The 14,529-nt window shown below is 38.8% G+C and overlaps 2 protein-coding genes across 6 annotated transcripts in view; one reads left to right on the top strand and one right to left on the bottom strand.

Moving 5' to 3' along the window:
- Positions 1-14,529, bottom strand: part of FAM149B1 (family with sequence similarity 149 member B1) — a 77,103-nt gene that overhangs the window by 6,212 nt on the left and 56,362 nt on the right. For all 4 annotated transcript variants that reach the window (XM_027591721.2, XM_027591715.2, XM_027591701.2 and 1 more), the window contains exons 8-10: positions 6,200-6,324; positions 3,949-4,055; positions 1,151-1,375 (exon numbers count right to left, since the gene is read on the bottom strand). In XM_027591721.2, coding sequence (XP_027447522.1) covers positions 1,151-1,375; positions 3,949-4,055; positions 6,200-6,324 — 457 coding nt within the window. The remainder of the gene's footprint in view (positions 1-1,150; positions 1,376-3,948; positions 4,056-6,199; positions 6,325-14,529) is intronic.
- Positions 1-14,529, top strand: part of DNAJC9 (DnaJ heat shock protein family (Hsp40) member C9) — an 80,980-nt gene that overhangs the window by 11,770 nt on the left and 54,681 nt on the right. Inside the window, exon 5 of one of the 2 annotated variants that reach the window (XM_027591781.2) lies at positions 3,767-3,889. The exons of the other annotated variant lie outside the window; for it this stretch is intronic. Within the exon in view, the coding sequence (XP_027447582.1) occupies positions 3,767-3,874 (108 nt within the window). The 3' untranslated portion in view covers positions 3,875-3,889. Of the gene's footprint in view, positions 1-3,766; positions 3,890-14,529 lie in introns of those variants that run through there. 2 annotated transcript variants of the gene reach the window in all.

Below are 14,529 nucleotides of genomic sequence, written 5' to 3'. Positions count from 1 at the left end.
CATAGGTATGTATGTATAAGAAAAAAACATAGTACATATAAGGTTTGGTACTCTCGGCAGTTTCAGGATCCACTGGGGGTCTTGGAACATATCCCCTGTTGGTCAGGGGGGACTGCTGTAATTATAATTTACAGGTAAAGCTCCTAAACTTTCCTTCCAGTTTGTAGCATTACTCATATTCAAGACAGTACCTGGAAATCAATGATACTTTCATGTCCCAGAAGACACTGTCAGAGGGTATGAGAGATTAATTATACTTCAAAACTGCTTATCCTCAAATAAGTGAATCTGTAACTATATCAATACCAACATCAACATAATAAAATAGTGAGTAGGTGAGAAGAACTCTGGTGTTCTGACAAAGATTTTGGGGCGTTATGGACATCTCTTAGTGAATCTATTGGGATAAATTAAAACAAACTGAAAAATCAAAGTCAAGAAATAACATGTTGGGAGGAAGTATAGTGAGGTGCTTAATTAAGAAGCTGAATTCAAAACAGTTACAGCTATATTATCTCATAGCCTTGATCATAGTCTTAGAATCAAACATCCTAAGATGTTTTGTGAATCAACAACTAATGGAAGAACTTTATTTAAAAAAGTAGGCTTCTAAGTATTTTTTGCATGACAAAGCTCAGTGAATTAAGGGTGGGAAAAGGAAAGAGTATGGTTAGTGTTATTTCCTAAGAAGTGCTAAAGGATATTTTTCCCAGTATATAGACAAGTACTCATCTGAGGTTAGAATGTTATCATTGTCAATGGAATAAGCAGATCCCAGTGGTACAGAAAAATATTAAAGGAGAGTTAACTTGTTTGGGAATGAATTTCACTGAGCATGTACTCAGTAAGGAAAATGTTTGATAAGATACATATATCTTCTTCGATAAGTGTCACTGAAGTATTCTAGCCAACATTTTGTTGTAGAAGTAAATATCTTTAGCTAAATTAACAGAAGGATCCAATATCTGAATTTTATTCGGATTTAACCATATTTCTTTGTTGGATTTAAACCAGGGTGTAGTCCATCATGAGAATATGTAATGATTAGTTCCTAGACACATATTTCAACCTTACATTTATATTCATTCTCTATATAAAATTCTTCATTAGTTTTACCACAGTTTCCAAAAATTCTGCTTTTGAAACCTACACTCGGGATCCTCTGAGGATTTCTTCCACAGGTCTTGGCGTTCCAGCATGTGAATGGCTCGTGCTGATGGGATGAAGGGTACGTGGTGGGGGATTGCGTCTCCTGGCAGACTGCACTGTGTATGACAGAGCCGATGTACTAAGCTCCAGGGCTCGATTTGGCCAATTTCGAGTTGAAAGGATGGTACTGGATCCAGGTCTCATAAGTAACTTGTCATCGAGATCTCTAGTGGCCAAATCAGAAACTCACAATGAAATCAACATTGCTCTGTATAGGGAAACAGGACTCAAAGGCTTAGACTCTAAAATATATTTAAGGAAGAAAAAAACAAAAGTAAGTAACCTAGTTTATACACATCATGTAATCTAGCTCAGGCATGAGAATGTGTTCTTAAAGGAAGGACATAATTTTAGTCATACAGGTAATTTACTAGAATGGAGATTTGGGAAAGCAAGTCCATTATTCACCTGCCATGACAGTCACTTCTTCAGTTACAGTGAGGGCTGACCTGAAGATTACTTGCTCTAGGGTGCTCCCAGAGTTCACCTCAGGGACTGAGATCCCTACCATATTTGAGGCATTCTTTGTGCTGAAGGAAAGACTTAGTTGAAGGGCAAATAATTACTGCTTAGGAGCAGTGTGACACCAGTGAGGCTCCCACTCAAAGATTAAAATGCTGAGTTCGTTGGAGCCTGCAGGGGTAGGGGTTTGGGTTCCTTGGAAAACTGGAAGCAGGCAAAGGGCCCCAGAGCCTTGTGCTGCACAGGGCGCTGGGACTACAGTAGATTCCTATCTGCATAAGCAACTGAAATACAACGCTTTTCTGGAAGTACTCTGATAAGTAGAATGCCATGTCCAAACAGCTAAGTAGCTTAAACTTTGCCCTACAGATTCAGGTTTTTTTTGTTTTTTAGGCCGATGAGATATTTGCATTGTAAGACACCTGAGAAATAGTGTTTGGACAAGGAAATGGGAAAGTGAAAGAATGAAGCTCTGCCACATGCTCTTTTGGCTTTCAGCAAGTTCCTCAAGCTCTGAGTCCGCTTTGGTATCCTGTAGTGCAAAATATACCTCAGTGTTTGGAGGACTTTGAAGGGAAAATACCCACCACAAAATGGAGCTAAACCTTATGCATTACTCACAAGAGATCATGCTAGTCTTCCTGTCTCCATAACCATTCACTTTACACACCCTAACTGCTTTCTATGACAGAAGCTTTGGGCCTTAGCTGCTCTACGCTTATCTTGTCTTCTGGACTATTCATTCATAATTCTGGATTCAGTTATTACCTTTAGCCCGGTAACTTCTAGTTCAACCTCCAGATCTGACCTGTTCCATGTTTCCGGTGAGATGGCTTGGCACTGTAAACTCAACACGCCCCAAACCAAATTTATCTTTACCCCATGACGAGCTTCCCCTGAGCTTTGAGATCTCAGAATTGACTTTGGTTCCTCTGTTTTTATGGAATCTGATTTCTTTTACAGTATCTCCTAAAATATTCCATTCCTTTATCCTTTGCAACAACTTGTGTATAGACTTTTAGTAGCTCATACTTGAACTCCTGTTTTAGACTCTTTACCTTCAGTTCCTCCTGCTTCAATCCAGTCTATGTTCTTCTGCTGTAAAATCTGTCTTTCCGATTCCTGACTTAAACGAGTGTGCTCCCTAGTGAAATTCATACACTGGTGGGAGTGTCAAATGGCATGCTTACTTTGGAAAACTGTATGGCAGTTTCTTATAAAGTTAAACATACACTTATCTATCCTATGACACTTTCTACATATTGACCCAAGAAAAATAGACCATAGGGCCACAAAAAAGACCCACGCAAGAATGTTTATGGTGCCTTTATGCATAAGAGCCACAACCTGGAAACACCCCAAATGTTCATTAACAGGAGAATAGAAAACAATTGTGGTGTGTTCTTAGAATATTACTTGGCAATAAAAGAAAAGGTCACATGCAATAACATGAATGGATCTCAAAAACATGGCATTCAAAACCGTACGGTCTGGTCTCAACCTTCATTAATTTCATAGTCTTCTTCCCCACTCATTACACCACGATATATTTTAATTCTGGAAGATTGTCAGTGATCTTTGGTCAGAAGCATTAAAATTCTGACCTATCCCTTTTCTTAATATAGCAAAACTGGTCTTGGGGCACCTGGGTGGCTCAGTCGTTAAGCGTCTGCCTTCGGCTCAGGTTGTGATCCCGGGGTCCTGGGATGGAGCCCCACATCAGGCTCCCTGCTCCGCGGGAAGCCTGCTTCTCCCTCTCCCCCTGCTTGTGTTCCCTCTCTGTCAAATAAATAAATAAAATCTCTGAAACAAACACAAAAAAAATTGGTCTGCTTTCCCTTCTAAATAATTTGTACTTTTTGTCTCCAGACCTTTTCCCACATCACTCCTCCTATCTAGAATAGTCTTGTTGCTCTTCTCTGCTTATCCAAACTCCCATCTTTGAAGGAAAAATTCATACTATAGTTACCCACCCAAATGCCTCCCTTTAGGACTGTCATGCATTCACTCTGGGTACCACACACTTGACATTCAGTCACAACAATGCCATATATGGTTAAGTCTCTTTTTACCCGTGTGTGTCTTCTCTTTCCAGTTACATTATCAGCTCCTTGAGGGTGGAAACCATTTCCCTGAGATGTTTTTACTCCCCAGATGTCTCTGTGGTTGCTTGGTAGGTACTCAATATATGCATGATGATTGACTGATTTAGCTTTCCTTTTATTTCTTAGTGATCTATGTAAATTCTAGAGTCTATTAAAATTTTACACTTCTTACAGTAGCTTGTCCATTAGGGAGAGATTTCTTGGCTGTAGAGGCATCCCATGAACCCAGAGACCATTCACATTTGGCTGATGACCACTTGCTGCTTGACAGAGATTCATCTATATGTCAAAGGAAAGTGTTATTGGTTGGTAAAGACACTTGCCGGGTTTCCCAACTTTGCCAAAAGTTAATATTTTCAAATTAGATCATCCGTACATCTTTCTCCTATGCCTTAACTTTTGTAACGTCTTTGGCCAGTAGCCCAGCTGGGGCCCCAAGTGCACTGTCAAGATGGACAGCAGGTCAGGGAAGCCTGATCAACTGAGATGAAAGCAGTTTTCAGCCACTCTGATAGGGAAGCGAGAAGTTCACTACTATCATTATGTACATTAGGAAAGAAAACCTAAGAAGAAAAAATACGGAACAAATATAGAAACGAGTAAACTCTGACATAATCTCTTTTACCGTCAAACAGTATGCTCTACATAAACATCCTTTCTCTTTCACTACCCCTGGAGCAGTCAGCTATCAGTTATAACCTAAATTCTGAAGACTGTTATTAGCAAGAGCTCTAGTGCTAGCAGGATTTAATCTTCCGTGGACTGACATTGCCACCTTGGAGTGTTGTTGATTTTCTCTGTCAGTCATCCGTGCCCTTTCTGGTCATCTCCTTGGCTACAGCATGCATTTCCCTCCTAGTTTCTTTCAGGAATATCTGAATTAATGCTTCTCTTTCCTTTGGTCATTAACAGCCAGAAACATTTAATTATTCATAATTTAGGCTACCTAACCCATAGACCACTTCAGCATGTTAGAAGTGTTATTACTACCAAAGGAACATTAGTTCACCTGGTTAATTCTCCAGTGTGGTAAAATATGGATGGGCCTTGCTGATTTTATTTTTAAATAACCCATTTGTAAATCCAATAGGACAGTATCAGGCCAGTATATCACCAAAGCAAATACTAGGTCTGGTAGTAAAACCCAGGGTTGATGAGCATGGCTCAAGGATTAGAATGCCCCTGCCCTCTTCCCTGCCTTTTTTTTTTTTTGCCACAAGTAACACTGGAAAACTATCATGTAGAAACTGGGACTAGAGAAATTATACAGGGATGAGACCAGGCTCATTAGCCTTCTGCAAGAAATGGCCATGTTTATGCTTGTCCACAGACTTCATTGGGACCACTTCTTCCTTTCTTTGGTTTGCCTTTTACACCTCTGTTATTAACCAGTACTAAACACCCAAAAGGCAAAAAAATCAACAGATTCAAATATAAAAAAACAAAACAGGTAGGCTGAGATAAAAGGGAGTCAAATGGAGAAATTCAAAGGATAGGATGTTAAGGCCACAGAACATCTGAGATTGGTCTCCCTTTCTGTCATATCCTTTATTCTCCCCCAAACAGACAGGCTAACCACATAGCTGATTCTATATGAATAATTTATGGACGACTTTAAAAAAGAGCCGACTGAGGGGCACCTGGGTGGCTCAGTTGGTTAAGCGTCTGCCTTAGGCTCAGGTCATGATCCCAGGGTCCTGGGATTGAGCCCCACACTGGGCTCCCTGCTTAGCAGGGAGCCTGCTTCTCCCTCTCCCCCTGCTCATGCTCTCTCTCTCTCGCAAATAAATAAAATCTTTAAAAAAAATAAAAAAGGGACGCCTGAGTGGCTCTTTCAGTTAAGTATCTGCCTTCGGCTGGGGTCATGATTCCAGGGTCCTGGCATTGAGTCCTATGTCGGGCTCCTTGCTCAGCAAGGAGTGTTCTCCCTCTGCATGCCACTCCCCCTGCTTGTGCTCTCACGCTCTCTCTCTGTCAAGTCTTAAAAAAAAAAAAAGGCCATCTGTTTAAAAACTGACAATTGTCAACCCTAATTTGCTATTAATTTTTTTAAAAATTTCTTTTAGAGCGCATGTGTGCGTGTGCAACTGAGAGCTGGAGGAAGGGGCAGAGGGAGAGGGGAGAGAAAATCTTAAGCAGGCTCCACACCTAGCGCAGAACCTGCCACGGAGCTTCATCTCACAACCCTGAGATCATGACCCAAGTGGAAATCAAGAGTGGGCTGCTTAATCGACTGAGGCACCCAGGTGCCCCACTATTAATTTTTTAAACTTATTAATGCAAAGAGTCGTTGGATTATTGTGATAAACACATAACTTTACTGAAAGAAAATTGAGTCATAAATAATAAAGGCAAATAACTCTGAGCAAGCTTCTGGCAAGAACAGTTCTAGGTTCCCCAGTACATTTCTGTGTGGGGCTTACTGGATTTGAGGTGATGGCCGGCACCTTCGACTGTGGCACTCGAGGTAAGATCAAAGGTTGTGGTTCACTCAGCACACAGGGGCTTTCTGAAGCTGGTCTGGTGATTGCAACATTACTCTCATCATCTGAGCAAAGGAATAGAATCTATTATCCATGGATATCTTCAGACCCACAGCAAAACAATGAAAAAAAATCTTCCCCAAGAATTCCTAGTCTCAAGCTAGGCTTCACTCATTTTTGCGGCCCAATTTCATACCACCTGCATGTTTAAAAACAACAGCAACAAAATCCCTTAAGAAGTTCAAGTGGTTTCCCAGGCTGATGATGCCTATTGATATGTGGCAGAAGGAAAAACAAAGATCTCTAGAACAAAGCTATCCAATAGAACACTTGGAGTTGATGGAAATGTTCTACACAGGCACTGTCTCATATAATGGCTTCTGGCCACATGTGGCTCTAGAGCCCTTAAACTCTGGCTAGTGTTACTGAGCAACAGATTTTTAAAGTTTTAGTTAATTTTAACGAATTAAAATTTAAATAGCCAAGCAGATTTGGAAAAGAAAAAAAAATACAAAGGAGAACTAAAATTGCTAAAATTAAAAACAGCAGAATTAATAGATTTAGATACTGCTGAAGATAATTAGTGAACTGGAAGAAAAAGATGTGAAGAAATAATTCTGAATTTAGTGCAGAGGAAAGGAGATGAAAAATATGAACTGTACTCTAAAAAGTTAATTTTACTGTATGTAAATTATACCTTAATTTTAAAAATTGACAAGTAAAATCACAGTGAAACGTCCGTTTAGACGTTGACAATTAAACATTGATCAGTATACTAATAAGACTGTCAATACAGGAACTGTACGTGGGCATAGAGAACTGGTACAATCATGTTGGATAATTTGGTGTGATCTAGTAAATTGAAGATGCATATTCCCTATGACCCAGCAACTCTATTCCTTGGTATATACCCCATAGAAAATCTTGCACTTGTGTACCAAGAGAAATGTTTAAGATCGTTTATATCATCATTGATCATAATTGCAAAACACTGGATTTGGGGGATTTTAGCACTTCTTACCACCAATTATGGTTCCAAAGCTCAACTCAAGATGAGGAATCATGTTTCTGAGTAGAATTAATATGCCCTCTGGGTCTTCATTGTTTCTAAATCACTTCCATTATCATTTGGCTTACAGTATACTGTAGTTTCATTCAGAGAAAGTATATCTTTTCTTGACAAAAATGTCCAGTGAGGCTTGTTTCCCCATTAGCAAATTACGGTTAATGGTAAAAATAATTATTCATTTTAAATATTAGTTTTATTTTAAAATATTCTTTTGTAATTTGGATTTTAAAACTGGCCTGATTAAAAGTTTAGATGACCATAAAAAGTTAGAAAAATGTTCATATTTTCTTAGCATTTTATATACTTTTGGGTTATAGTTGACAAACCTTAAAATACCACAAGTTGTCACATGGTCCTATGTAGTATTGTTTTGTTTCTCATGTAGGCGTAGAAAAAGTTGCTTTAGTAGTAGGGATAAGTTTGTACCAGCACCCGCAGGCTGGCTCTGAGAACAACTAACCAACTGGTCCACACCAAAGCCAAAAATCCAAGAGTTCTCTTTTCAGACTTCAAGATGTTATTTTTCAAAAGTAATGATAACACCTAACATTTATTGCACTGTTACATATTCCAGGAACCATTGTATATGCTTTAATGTAACTCATTTATTCCTTACACAACCCTATATTTGTATTATATTGTTTTATAGATTAAAAACTGAATCACAGTGAGTTTAAGAAACTTGCATAGGGTAGGGGCGCCTGGGTGGCTCAGTCGTTAAGCGTCTGCCTTCGGCTCAGGTCCTGATCCCAGGGTCCTGGGATCGAGCCCCGCATCGGGCTCCCTGCTCAGGGGAAGCCTGCTTCTCCCTCTCTCACTCCCCCTGCTTGTGTTCCCTGTCTCGCTGTGTCTCTCTCTATCAAATAAATAAAATCTTTAAAAAAAAAAAAAAAAGAAACTTGCATAGGGTATAAAGTTAGTGTCAGAGCCAGAGCTCAAATAGGTTGTCTGGTAACAAACTGCTTTGAATCATTATAGTACATGACTTCTCACGGGGATAAGCTTGGCCCATGCATGGGCCAAATATGATCCATTACCTGTTTATCTTACTGCAGTAAAACATGCATAACTTCAAATTCACCACTTTAACCAATTTTAAAGTGTACAACTCAATGGCATTAAGTACATGCATAATGCGCAGTCATCACTAGTTCTGTAACTTTTTCATCACCTCAGAAGGAAATCTCATGCTCATTACCATTGCTAGTTTTTGTAAATAAAGTTGCAAGGGTACTTTATTTTCATTGCTGTATAATACTCTTGTATGAATGTATCACACTGTACTGTTGAGGGACATTTGGGTAGTTGTGAGTTTATATTTTCCAGCATGTGGTGCTATTATGGACATTCTTATGTGTTTTAGTGAGCATATATACTGAGCACATGGGAGTGTACATAACTACATTCACTCATTTGCATATTGTTTATGGCCACTTTCAAGGGCAGAGCTGAGTAATTGCAACAGACTGGATGGCTGGCAAAGACTGAAATAGTTACAGCCTGGCTCTTTATACACAGTTTGGTGACTTCTCTTTTAGGGGGTCAACTCACTAAACAGTCCACTAAACCACTCCAGCTCCATCTCAAGATCAATTTTTTTTTTTTTAGACTAAGTTTCAAAATCAAACAATATAGATGCACAGAAAAATAAACTAAAAGGATATTTATTAATTTACAGCCCAACATTGGTAAATTGTGAAAGTTGTAATGGAAGTTTTCTCTGGTATGTCGGACTTGATACTGAAAATTGAAAGAGTTCCTTTTTTTATCACCAGTGTTTATTATTACTGCAGTTCAGATATAACTGTGGACTTTATCCTTTATCTGTTATTTCCAAAAACTTAAATTTAAGATTTTTACTTATTTGACAGAGGGAGAGCACAGGCTGGGAGAGTGGCAGGCAGAGGGAGAGGGAGAAGCAGACTCACCACTGAGCAGGGAGCCTGAGCTGAAAGCAGACATTTAACCGACTGAGCCACCTAGGTGCCCCTAAACCAGTTAGTTTTTTATTTTTTATTTTTTATTTTTTTAAAGATTTTATTTGTTTATTTGACACACAGAGAGAGATAGCGAGAGAGAGAGAGAGGAAAGAGCACAAGCAGGGGGAGCGGCAGGCAGAGGGAGAAGTAGGCTTTCTGCATGAGCAGGGAGCCCAATGTGGGGCTCGATCCCAGGACCCTGGGATCATGACCTGAGCTGAAGGCAGCGGTTTAACCAACTGAGCCACCCAGGCGCCCCAACCAGTTAGTTTTTTAAAGGGTGTTAGTTCTGTTTTCCAATTCCAGCTTTATTTATTTATTTTTAAGATTTTATTTGTTTATTTGAGAGAGAGGAGTGGGGGAGAGAAAGAGGGAGAGGGAAAGAATCCCAAGCAGTCTCCCTGCTGAGTACAGAGTTCCACATGGGACTCAATTCCACAACCCTGAGATCATGACCTGAGGGGAGACCAAGAGTTGGATGCTTAACAGACTGAGCCACCCAGGTGCCCCTCCAATTTCAGCTTTAAAAGAGAACTTGACATGCATACAACAGAGTGGCTTAAAAAAAACACCCACACAGACAGTGTCAAATGTAGCAAACATGTGAAGCAACTGGAACTCTCATACAATATTGGAGAGTGTAAATGGATGCAACCACTTTGGAAATTTTGTGACAGTCCCCACTGAAGTTGGAATAGCATATCTTATGACCCACTAGTGCTGCTCTTATGTGTCTAGTACATATGTTCACCAAAACACATGTACAAGAACATTCCTGACAACACCATATGCTGGCAAACATAAACTGCAAACTATTCAAATATCCATCAACAGTAAAATGTGATACAGTCATACAATAGAATACAATATAACAAACTATTATTCCAAGCAAAACAGTTGAATCTAACAATGTTGAGTTTAAAAAGACAGATGCAAAATGGTATATACTAGAGGAATCCATTCTTATAAGTTAGGATACGGTTACTCTTAGGGGTGTAGGAGTTTAGTCAGTGACTGAGAAAGCATGAGAGGGGCTTATGAAGGGTTGGTAATATTCTGTTCTTGGTCTGGGTGCTGGTTGTACAGATGGATTCATTTTTTTTTTATTGAAACCTATTTAACATTAGTTTCAGGTGCACAGCACAATGATTTGGGACAGTTATGTACATTTCAAAATGCTCGCCACGATAAGTGTAGTTACATCTCTGACCAAAGTTATTACAATATTATTGACTATATTCCCTATGCTGTACTTTTCATCTGAGTGACGTACTTATTTTATAACTGGCAGTTTGTACCCCTTATTTCCTTTCACCTATTTCACCTATCACCCCCCACCCTCCCCTCTGGCAACAACTAGTTTGTTCTGTATGAATCTGTTTCTGTTTTTTCATGTTGTTCCTTTGTTTTTTGGATTACATGTATAAGTGAAATCATGGTATTTGTATTTTTCTATCTTATTTCACTTAGCATAATACTTCTTAGGACAATCCATGTTGTTGGGAATGGCAAGATTTCATTTTTTATGGCTGAGTAGTACTCCATTGTGTATACCTGCCACATCTTTACCCATTTATCTATCAGTGACACTTAGGCTGCTTCCATATCTTGGCCGTTGTAAATAAATAATGCTTCAATAAGCATAGGGGTTCATATATCTTTTCAAATTAGGTATTCATTTCCTTTCACTAAATCTCGAGAAGTGAAATTACTGGATCATATGGTACTCAATTTTTAATTTTTTGAGGAACCTCCATACTCTTTTCCACAGCGACTACATCAGTTTACATTCTCACCAACAGTGCATGAGGGTTCCCTTTTTTCACATCCTTGTCCTTAGTTATTGTCTTTTTTTTTTTTAAGCTCTATGCCCAACATGGGGCTTGAGCTCATGACCCTAAGATCAAGAGTCACATGTTCTACTGACTGAGCCAGACAGACACCCCAGTTCTTGTCTTTTTGATATTAGCCATCTGACTGGTGTGAGCTCTCACTGTGGTTTTGATTTGCATTTTCCTGATGATTAGTGATGTTGAACAGCTTTTCATGTGTCTGTTGGCCATCAGTATGTCTTCTTTGGAAAAATGTTTATTCAGATCCTCTGTCCATTTTTAATCACATCATTTGGTGTTGAGTTGTAGGAGTTCTTTATATATTTCAGATACTAATCTCTTACCAAATATCATTTACTAATATCTTTTGCCATTCAGTAGGTTGCCTTTTCATTTTTTTAATGATTTCCTTCACTGTGCAAAAGTTTCTTAGTTTGATATAGTCCCAGTTCTTTATTTTTGCTTTTGTTTTCTCCTTTTTATGATTTCCTTCACTGTGCATACAAAAGCTTCTTAGTTTGATAGAGTCCCAGTTGTTTATTTTTGCTTGTTTTCCTTCTTAGGGAGACACACCCAAAAATACTGCCAAGGCTGATATCCATGAGTTTCCTGCCTATATTTTCTTTTAGGAGTTTTATGATTTCAAGTCTTATACTTAAGCCTTTAATCCATTTTGAGTTTATTTTTGTGTATACCATGGTGGTCTGGTTTCAGTCTTTTACATATAGCTCTCCAGTTTTTCCAACACCATTTATTGAAGAGAGTGTCTTTTCCACATTGTATATTCTTGTCTCCTTTGTCATAGATCAATTGACCATATAAACATGCGTTTATTTCTGGGTTCTTAATTCTGTTTCATTGATCTATGTGTCTGTTTTTCTGACAGTACTATGCTGTTTTGATTACTGTAGCTTTATAGTGTAGTTTGAATTCTGGGATTGTGATACCTCCAACTTTGTTCTTCTTTCTCAGGATTGTTTGGGGGTATTCAGGACTTTCTGTGATTCCATACAAATTTTAGAATTTTTCATTCTAGTTCTATGAATAATGCTATTAGTTTTTTTATAGGGATGGTGTATTGAATCTGAAGATTACTTTGCATAATATGGATGTTTTAACAAAATTAATTCTTCCAATCCATGAGCATGGTATATTTTTCCATTTATGTGTGTGATCTTCAGTTTCTTTCATTAATGTCATACTTTTCAGAATACAAGCCTTTCAGCTCCATCATTAAATTTATTCCTATGTCATTTTTTTCTGTAAATGAGATTGTTTTCCTAATTCCTCATTCTGCTGTTTTGTTATTAGTGTATAGAAATGTAACAGATTTGGGGCTCCTGGGTGGCTCAGTCGTTAAGCATTTGCCTTCAGCTCAGGTCATGATCCCAGGGTCCTGGGATCGAGCCCTGCATTGGGCTCCCTGCTTCAGGGGAAGCCTGCTTCTCCCTCTCCCACTCCCCCTGCTTGTGTTCCCTCTCTCACTGTCTCTCTCTCTGTCAAATAAATAAATAAATAAATCTTAAAAAAAAAAACAAAAAAGAAATGTAACAGATTTCTGTATATTGATTTTGTATCTTGCAACTTTACTGAATTCATTTATTCTAACAGGTTTTTGCTGGAGTCTTTAGGTTTGTTTTTTTTTTTTTTAATGTAGTATGTCATAGGCAATTATAAGTTTTCCTTCTTCCTTTCCAATTTGGATGGCTTTTTTACCCTTGTCTGATTGCTGTGGCTAGGACTTCCAGTACTATGTTAAATGAAAGTGGTAATAGTGGACGTCCTTGTCTTGTTTTGATCTTAGAGGGAAAGCTTTTATATTTTCACCATTGAGTATGATGTTATCTGTGAGTTTGACATATATGGTCTTTATTTTGTTCTTATATACATATATATTTTTTAAAGATATTATTTATTTATTTGACAGAAAGAGATAGAGCAGGAACACAAGTAGGGGGAGTGGGAGAGGGAGAAGCAAGCTTCCTGCTGAGCAGGGAGCCTGATGCAGGGCTCGATCCCAGGACCCTGGGATCATAACCTGAGCCAAAGGCAGATGCTTAATGACTGAGCCACCCAGGCGCTCCAAGTCTTTATTTTGTTGAGGTATGTTTCTACTCTACTCATTTTATTGAGAATTCTTATTATGACTGGATGTTGGATTTTATTAAATGGTTTTTCTGTATCTATTGAGATGATCATGTGATTTTTATCCTTCATTTTGTCAAAATCCACATTGATTTGTGGGTGTTGAGCCATTCTTGCATCACTGGAATAAGTCCCACTTGATCTCGGTGAATGATTCTTTTAATGTATTTTCTTAAAGATTTATTTATTTATTTGAGAGAGAGGAGTACAAGCTGGGGGAGGGGCAGAGAGAGAGGGAGAGAATCTCAAGCAGATTCCCCCCTGAGCATGGAGCCCAACACAGGGCTGGATCTCACGACCCTGAGATCATGACCTGAGCTGAAATCAAGAGTCTGATGCTTACCCAACTGAGCCACCCAGGCACCCCTCTTTCAATGTAATTTTAAGTTCTGTTTGCTAATATTTTATTGAAGATTGGTCTGTAATCTTATTTTTTTGTAGTGTCTTTGTCTTGTTTTGGTATCAGGATAATGCTGATCTCATAGAATGAACTTGAAAGGATTCCTTCCTCTTCCATTTTTTGGGATAGTTTGAGGGGAATAATTTTATTATTATATTTTTTTGAGCAAGAGAGAAAGAGTGAGCAAGCAGCAGGGAAGAGAGGGAGAAAGAGGGAGAGAGAGAATCCCAAGCAGGCTCCATGCCCAGTTAAGAGCTTGATGTGGGGCTTGATCCCATGACCCTGAGATCATGACCTGAGCCAAAATCAAGAGTCAGATGCTCAACTAACTGAGCCACTTAGGCGTCCTGATAGGGATAGGTTTTAATTTGTCTTTAAATGTTAGCTAGAACTCACCTGTGAAGCATCATGTCCGGGACTTTTCTTGGGAGTTTTTTGTTTTTTAAGATTTAGAGAGAGAGCACAAGTGGGGGGAGTGGCAGGGGGAGAGAGAGAGAGAGAATCCTCAAGAAGACTCCCCCCTGAGCATGGAGCCTGATGTGAGGCTCGATCTCACAATCCTGAGATCATGACCTGAGCTGAAATCAAGAGTTGGACACTTAACCGACTGAGTCACTCAGGTGCCCCATCTTGGGAGTTTTTTGATTACCAATTCAAAATTTTGTTACTAGTAATTAATCTGTTCAGATTTTCTGTTTCTTCCTGACTCAGTCTTAGAGAATTGTATGTTTCCAGAAATTTACCCATTTCTTGTAGATTGTCCAATTTGTTGGTATATAATTTTTGATAGTCTCTTATAAGCCTTATATTTCTCTGATGTAGTTTATAAGTTCTCTTTCATTTCT

This window comes from Zalophus californianus, chromosome 15, assembly GCF_009762305.2.
Source record: "Zalophus californianus isolate mZalCal1 chromosome 15, mZalCal1.pri.v2, whole genome shotgun sequence".
Taxonomy (NCBI): domain Eukaryota; kingdom Metazoa; phylum Chordata; class Mammalia; order Carnivora; family Otariidae; genus Zalophus; species Zalophus californianus.
This window is presented reverse-complemented; position numbering and strand designations above follow the sequence as displayed.